At 45.4% G+C, this 7,442-nt stretch overlaps 1 protein-coding gene across 1 annotated transcript; it reads left to right on the top strand.

Moving 5' to 3' along the window:
* The first annotated feature begins 269 nt into the window (after window positions 1–269).
* LOC103608619 (homeobox protein ESX1-like) lies at window positions 270–5,561 on the top strand. The gene is made up of 4 exons (XM_008593031.1): window positions 270–351; window positions 541–1,039; window positions 2,284–2,329; window positions 5,056–5,561. Exons 1-4 carry the CDS (start codon window positions 270–272, stop codon window positions 5,374–5,376), a joined length of 948 nt encoding a protein of 315 aa, XP_008591253.1. The 3' UTR covers window positions 5,377–5,561.
* Window positions 5,562–7,442: the final 1,881 nt, after the last annotated feature.

The raw sequence follows: 7,442 nt of genomic DNA, 5'->3' as shown, positions 1-7,442 counted from the left end.
TTAGATGCCCTGTCCGCGAGTGCGCCCCCATCAGGCCCCATTCTAATTGAGGGCGTCTAACCCGCGTGCGCACGTGTTCTTTGAAATTGCGGAAGTCACCGTACCCTATATAAGCAGCGCAATACCCAGACTAGCGCCACAAAGAGGTCCCGGCGCCAGAAGAGCATCCGACAGAGCGGCTGGTCCCAGTTCTAGCACCAAACCCGGAATCCCCGCGGACCCGAGCGCAGTTTGCAAAAGCGCACAGCTTCATCGATAGCACTTAAGGCATGGAGTTCCAACCCGAAGGCAGCCTCTGTGCCACTGGCCACCGCAGCCCAGGAGTCTACGAGGACAGGGAAGAACTGCATGGTAAGTGCCTGGACAGGGACAAGTGCTTTCACGAACTCCAGGATAGAAACTTTCCCTGGGAGAGACGAGTGGACCAGACGCTGCGCGGCCATTGCTGCTGCTTTTCCATAATGGCCCCTCTCCTCCTCCTGCCCAAGCGCCATAGGCTTCAATGCTCTATCTCTCTATTTTGCTTTCCCCCCTTCCCAGATGCGCAGCCTACCGTGACCTCGGTGATTGAACAGGGAAGAGACGACGAGGTACGTGCCGGGCCCAAACCTGAGAATGCAGCAAGATTGGAAGAAAACTGCCCTGGTGCGGAAGCGCCCCCCCCTTTGGATCGCGAAGACTACGAGGGCGTCGGCGGCCACGATGGCCGCTTCTACGAGGGCGTCGGCGGCCACGATGGCGGCTTCTACGAGGGCGTCGGCGGCCACGATGGCGGCTTCTACGAGGGCGTCGGCGGCCACGATGGCGGCTTCTACGAGGGCGTCGGTGGCCCCTATGGCGGCCTCCACGAGGGCGATGGCGGCCACGAGCCCGAGCAACAGCGGGAGGAGCCGGCCCCCCTAGTCGTGGAAGGGCCACAGCCCGCGGAGGGTTATCAGCGCCGCCGCCGCCGCCGCCGCCGCACCGTGTTCACTCAGCTGCAGCTGCAGGTGCTGGAGAACTTTTTCTTTCGCGTTAAGTACCCCGACGTGATAGAGCGGTAAGTGGCTTGCCCTGGAGGCTCCCAGTTCTCCAGGGTCTCGGTCTCATCCCTGGGCGTCTTTAGCTCTCTCCAGGGACATTTTCCCTTCCCTCTGAGCCAGAAGCCATCTAGGGGGCTTAAGGGGGGCTGGGGCAACCCTTGCTGTCTGGGCTTGCAGAGACGCCTGCAGGGATTGCACAGAACTGCACTGGGGTGAACCGAGTGCAGTGCAGCAGGGTCAGATCCCGCCTTTATTTAAAATTTCGGTAATTTTTTCATCGTGGGTTTTATTTTTGTGGGGGGGGGGTTGCATTAACTTTTTTTTCTTTTTTTTTTATTGGGACATAGATGTACATATCTGGGGTACAGCATTGAATATCAATACCAGTGTGCAATACGTGGTGTTCAAATCAAAATGATTAGTATATTCATCATTACGCAACGTAGTAGATTTTTGTATCCCTTTACCAACTCCTCCTTTCCTCCCTCCACCCTTTCAAATATTTATCTTGATAGTGAGGGGGTTTTTTTGCATGCAAGGCGAGCACGTCACTCGTCTCACCCTAGTCCTGGCTCTGCCACTTGGACCTCTTTTCTCTACCAAGGCGACAGAGTTTTGAACTTTCCAAAGCTGGCGAATGGTTCCCTTTGCTGGCCTGCCTGATAGCCTTTGTGCTCCCAATCCCTTTAGTGTACGATGGGGCAGCCCTATTCTAGACCGGCTGGAATGGGGGACGAGGACAGGTCGGTGTGGGGTTTGGAGGCGCCTTCTCTTGCTCCGCTGTATTCAGCCTTCGCCCGCCAAAGAGCAAAAAAGAATTTTCCTAAGGCACGCTTGACGCGTGGTTTGGAGTTCCCTCCTTGAGAGTTCATCTCTCCCTTTTATGATAAACGGAAATATTCTAGTTCAAAACAGTGCTTTAAAGGTGTTGTGGCATTTCATTTATTTTCACAGAGGTACCTCCCAAGAAAAGATTTCCAGGGTTGTTCTCTTATGTTCTACAAATGGAAAAACTGATTGAGTCACATTCAGCTAACGAACATACTACCAGACACTTACACATATATTCCCTTTTTCTATCTTATTTAAGGATAAATTGTCCATGGGAAAAAACTCCGTAAAGCAAGCCTTAAACTGTATTACAGAAAACTGCACTGGATGTGGGGATAGAAATAATGTACATCCATATATTTCATATTATTCACAATTCCGAATACTGAACATTTGCATTTCTCCCCCCCCCACCACCCCCCACCCGCAGAGAGGAGCTTGCAAGACGCCTGAATTTGACTCAAACCGTCGTGCAGGTCAGTAAATCTTGAAAAAGTAATTTGGCAGGGCAGCCATTCTAAAACATGCTCTAGGTTTTGTTCTGGACATTCTCAAGATGGTGTGTTTTTGTTGTCTTTTCCATGTTTGGCAAATAAGTTTTGAACATTGGGGGCCTTGGAGGTGGAAAATGGGATAAGTAAACTCCAGATTATGGAAACTGTCAATGACCAGAGGAAGCATGATTTCCTAAAGGGGAAATAATGGAACTTGTATTCTTCTTTCCATCTATAGATAGATAGATAGATAGATAGATAGATAGATAGATAGATGATGGATGGATGGATGGATGGATGGATGGATGGATGGATGGATGTACACACTCATAGCAGCCCTATTTTTTAATATTTTGGAATACTTTAATGTCAGCCTGAAAAACATTGCTAAGAGCTTTAGAAAATTGTCTTTAAAAACTGAAACAGAAAAAGAAAGGAAGAACAATTTTGAATAAAGTTGCACTGATTGAGGAAGGCTGGAAAGGTTAGAGAAGAATTGTACACAGTCAAACATATGCATTGCAGATGCCAAACAAATTCAACTTTATGAAACTACCAAGTGAATATTCTCTTCAGGAATTTCTAACATCTAAGATTTTTTTTTTCCTTTTTGGTGCTATTATTTTGAAAAGGAGAGTTTTCTGGAATTTGACTGGTTGGGAAGTGCTCTCAAGTCAGGCCAGATTCTTATGTTGATTTAAAGTACTTTTTTAGTTACTCAGGCAGTGATGACTAATTTTGTAGGCCATGGCATCAAAAGGTGACTATTCGAAATCATAGAAAACCATAGTTGGCATTAAAAAAGTATTTGACAAAAACAAAAACCAGAATGGGCTTATTAGCTTCGACCCAGAGTGCATGTGAATGCAGTGATGGAAACACACTTCTCCTGTGTTGGTGGTGTCCAGAAAAGCAGCCACTGAATGCTGGCATTCTGATGCCAAGAGCTGGACTCACAGACATGCCTAACATCAGGTTGGTATGACAAGGCCTCTGCTTTCTCAGGCAAACAAGGCAAACTCTGGCGGGATTGGGGTGGGGAGTGGACTTAAAATTTGCTAAGTTGCTTTCCCCTGCCCTGAGTTTACATAGGTCTCTCAATGGATTTCCAAAGGGAAAAAGAGCCAGAAAACACGAATAAGGAAAAAGACAATGCCCTCATCTATTTCCGAACTCTACAGCCTGAATTTCCTCCAAGAAGCTTTTAATAGGTGCTTTCCCCCCTTTCTTTTGTAAATGTAGTAGACCTGTTTTATGAAACCAGTACAAGGAATATGGACCTAATATGGGGCCATACCAAGATTTGTCATCTTTGGTTATGTTTAGGGAGATTTGGCCACTGGCACATTTGAATCCCTCTAAAATGAGCTCTGTAGCAGTGGCCTTCTTCAGACTACATGTTCATGCAGCAGAAGGACCCCAAATACTAAAATAGGAAAGAGAAAGGGTGGCTTCAGCCAGGGAGAAGAAACCTTTTGTCTCAATTAAAATTTGCAGTTTGTGAGTATCCAGAAGCACTAAATACAGTGTAAACCCCATTAACTAGTATGCTAAGAAGGCAGTAAAGCCTAATTGACAGCTTGCTTGCTTGTTAATAGGTGGCAAGCAGTTAGGGAGGAACCTTTTTTTTGACACCCCCCCTCCCAATCCACATTGTTGTTGAACGTCTTCCTAGAAGGTGGAGTTGGGTTTTCCTGCCTTAGGAATGAGTTATGGGATTGGAGTCTCCTGGTTAAGGAGTGGGGCTGGAAGGACCCAGGGTGCCCTCCCCGCCCACCCCACCTGGGCAGCAGTGGCTACCGTCCAGGATCCTGAAACTAACTAGAGCTGAATGAGCTGATCTTGCCCTGAGCCCAGGGAGGTTTGGAGGGCAAAGTGGACTGGAGTGTGCAAAGTTGACAATGGTGACAATGGGATGCCCAAGGACTCTTGTCTGGGAAAAGGATTTTGAGAGTCTGTTGAATTTGGACACAGTTAGGCTAAATTTTCCTTAACACTAAAATAACAAATAATGTCCAGGGTTTTAGAAATTCATGTCCCAGCAAGATATGCCACAAAGTCCCTGGGACCCCATGATTGGGCCTCCCTTGACATACCACCACTTGTTTAATTAGCAAGAGATTTCAGAGGAAGAATGAGTCCTTAAATATCCTTGAAGGAAACCTTTTGTCTAAAAATCTATCATGCTCATATTTATTAGTTGCTTCAGGCCGAAGGAGGGCTTTTGGAATAGGGAGTGGTTCTCCTCAATATGGCTTTAATTGGGCCCACCTTTTTGCCATGCTCTCCTTCCCCCACACCAGGCTGTCAGTATGTCTGGTGAGAAGGGGACAGAGGCAGCTGGACAGCTGATGGTTCAACATTTCTTTACTTTGTTACAAGGCTTGAACATTAAGAGCAGGGACTCAGTACAATTCATCAGCTGCACTTGTACCCAAGACCTAGAAAAAAAACATTAAGGAATATTAAAAGCAGGAGGAGCTAGACAGCAATGTGCCAAGCTCTGGACTAGGCTTAGCTCACTAAGGGTTAGCTTAAAGGAGGACATGAGCTGTTTACTCCTCTCCTAAGATATTTCAGCAATAAGGAAATTGTTTCACCTGTTGCAGTTTAAAACTTCAATGGCATATAGAGACTCGTATTTTTTTCTATCATGACATTAATAGTCCAATATACTAAACCAATTCCTTTTTTCTCTCTGGTTGAAGGTTTGGTTTCGGAACAGAAGGGCCAAGTGGAGACGATATATGAGAGCAATGATGTTAAGAAATATGGCCCCCGTCGCCTTTGGCCACCGTATGGGAGCAGTTGTCAATTGGCCCTATAATCCCGTCCCTGTTCGGGGGCCTGCTTGGGGATATGCTCCTATGGTGCAACAGCCGCTTGGGCCGCTTATGCCACAAGGGCCACGTGTGCAGTTTATGCCACCTGTGCTACGTGTGCCTCCCATGCCTCCCTTTGGCCAGGCCCCTGTAGGTATGGCATGGGCCCCTGTCGTTAACCATCATTTTGCAGGTCACATGTTCTAAAGTATAGTCTTCATGACAATTTTTCCAAAGTGTTCTTCTGCCAGATATAAATTGTGCATAGCACAGCATTGAGAGTAATTCATTAAATACCTGTTAAATGAATTGAAGACATTTACAAAGTTACACTTTTGTTGTTTATGTTGGCCAGATGTTTATATTTTCAATAAAGTTATGAATTTGCAGGACATTGGTTTTGAGTACTGAATGGGGTTAGTAAGGTATGGATGGGAACTGCTATTGGAATGCAATTTGAACAAAATGGTGAGGAGGCCTCCTTTCAAGAGGTAATATCCCTGAGTCACCATCAGGAGGCTGTGCACATAACAGAGTTCTGCAAGTGCTCATGGCAGGTTTACACTGACCCACATATTCTCCTTCCACGCCTACCCCCACAACATCATCCTCTTCCCCACCCTGCCCCTCTGTAAGCACATACCTACATACCTGTGCAAGATGGGAAGGGGTGAATCTCAAGTAAGAACAGTGCCTTCCCAGGCAGGACCATGTTTCATTCATGCTAAGGACATCAAGCCAAACCCTAGACTTTAAAGGAAACTTCCTAAGGGGCTACTCAGAAGACTTTAAGGGAAGATGGCAGCCAAACACCCAACCAGTACTCTCCATATTCTGTTCGCTGCCCTGCATTTTGAGGAGGAGATAGGGAAATAGGAACCTTCTGGTCCAAAGGTCCTGCAATTTTAAAGGAGACACAAGGGAGAGTCCCATCAAGACCGGAAAGAGGCTGTTCTCTCTTTTCTACCCCCACCCGCAGCCAGGAGAGCCCATTACTGTAGCTTCCCAGTGAAGAAGTGGAAGTCACACTCTCTAAAGTGTTTTTGTCACTTTTAATAACCTTGAGAGAATCCTGTTTCCTGCTGATTAAACACTGAAAGGGAGCCATTTGGTTTACTGCTGTTTGAGGCAAGAGATTGTCCCCTGAACAATGTTCCAGAATAATCAGTTATTGAGAAGAAGCAGTCAGACCTTTGCTTTGTTTGTGTTGTCTTCTTCATGCAAATCTGGCTGGGTAGAAAATAAAAAACAAAATGGGGGATGGGAGAAGGAGGCCAGTCCCACTATTTTTAAAACATGATTTATTTTTAGTAGAACATTTGCTTTTGAGCAATTTCTAGTAATTTACAGTAATTTTATGAACACAGTTATACTATGAAATGATTGCAATGGCTTCAGATAAGGGTGTCATGGTTATACCAGAATTTCTTCTCACTGGAAGCGGGGCTTGGGGCTTATCAAAAACAAGTTTCACAGCAATTATATGCACCTAGTTTGAACTGAGGGTCTGCTATTTGAGGCAAGTACGATTTTTGCAGTGTTGTTAGATACTTTTCATTCCTTTCTTCCCTCTCTTCTTCACACTTGTGGATGTCAAACATCAGCAAACTGATTGTATCTAATGCGAGACTTCTGCAGCAATGTGGTCATCACTACCCTAGTGCAGTGAGGAACATTCAGGAATACACCCATGCATACCCATTGACATCTTCATGTGGTGATTTTGAAACCCATCCATTCTTATTTTCCATTGTTTACCCCTTTTCTTCTTGTTAGACATCAGGTTTCTCAATGCCTTAAGTCCTCTGGGAAATACCGGGTCTGTACAAATAAAAGCTCCAGGACCCCATCCAGCCTTACCACCCTGAGACTCAAAGCCAAACAGCATCAAGCACACACATTCCACAGTTAACTCTATATCCAGTCTGACAGACAGAATATAGAATTTTTTTTTTTTACCTCAGGCCGCCTGGAAGAAGAAAAATGTGAATGTCCTTTCCCATAAGTGGATGGGGTCCTTAAGAGACGTTCATACTATTTTCTAAATCATATCTACTTCTTCCAGGTGCCAGATAATTTAAGGAAGGATGATGAGATAGGGACAGAGGAAATATGTAAAATATTTCTGCAGATAAAAAGGTTTTCTCAGTCTAGGTTTTAAAAGAGAGAGGTCTTCTGAAATAATCCCAAACAGAGCATTTCTCTTAAAGTGCATTTCAAATATCCCTAAAGTATGGATCCATAATTGATTATTCTAATATAAGGAAGTTACT

This window comes from Galeopterus variegatus, unplaced genomic scaffold, assembly GCF_000696425.1.
Source record: "Galeopterus variegatus unplaced genomic scaffold, G_variegatus-3.0.2 Scaffold8639, whole genome shotgun sequence".
NCBI classification, from domain to species: domain Eukaryota; kingdom Metazoa; phylum Chordata; class Mammalia; order Dermoptera; family Cynocephalidae; genus Galeopterus; species Galeopterus variegatus.
This window is presented reverse-complemented; position numbering and strand designations above follow the sequence as displayed.

Bases quoted from the DNA above. Each gene is read 5' to 3' on its own strand.
- LOC103608619 (XM_008593031.1), top strand. From the start codon at position 270: ATGGAGTTCCAACCCGAAGGCAGCCTCTGTGCCACTGGCCACCGCAGC. The intron at 352-540 runs GTAAGTGCCTGG...CCCCCTTCCCAG, and splicing joins GGACAGGGAAGAACTGCATG to ATGCGCAGCCTACCGTGACC. The intron at 2,330-5,055 runs GTCAGTAAATCT...CTCTGGTTGAAG, and splicing joins TGACTCAAACCGTCGTGCAG to GTTTGGTTTCGGAACAGAAG.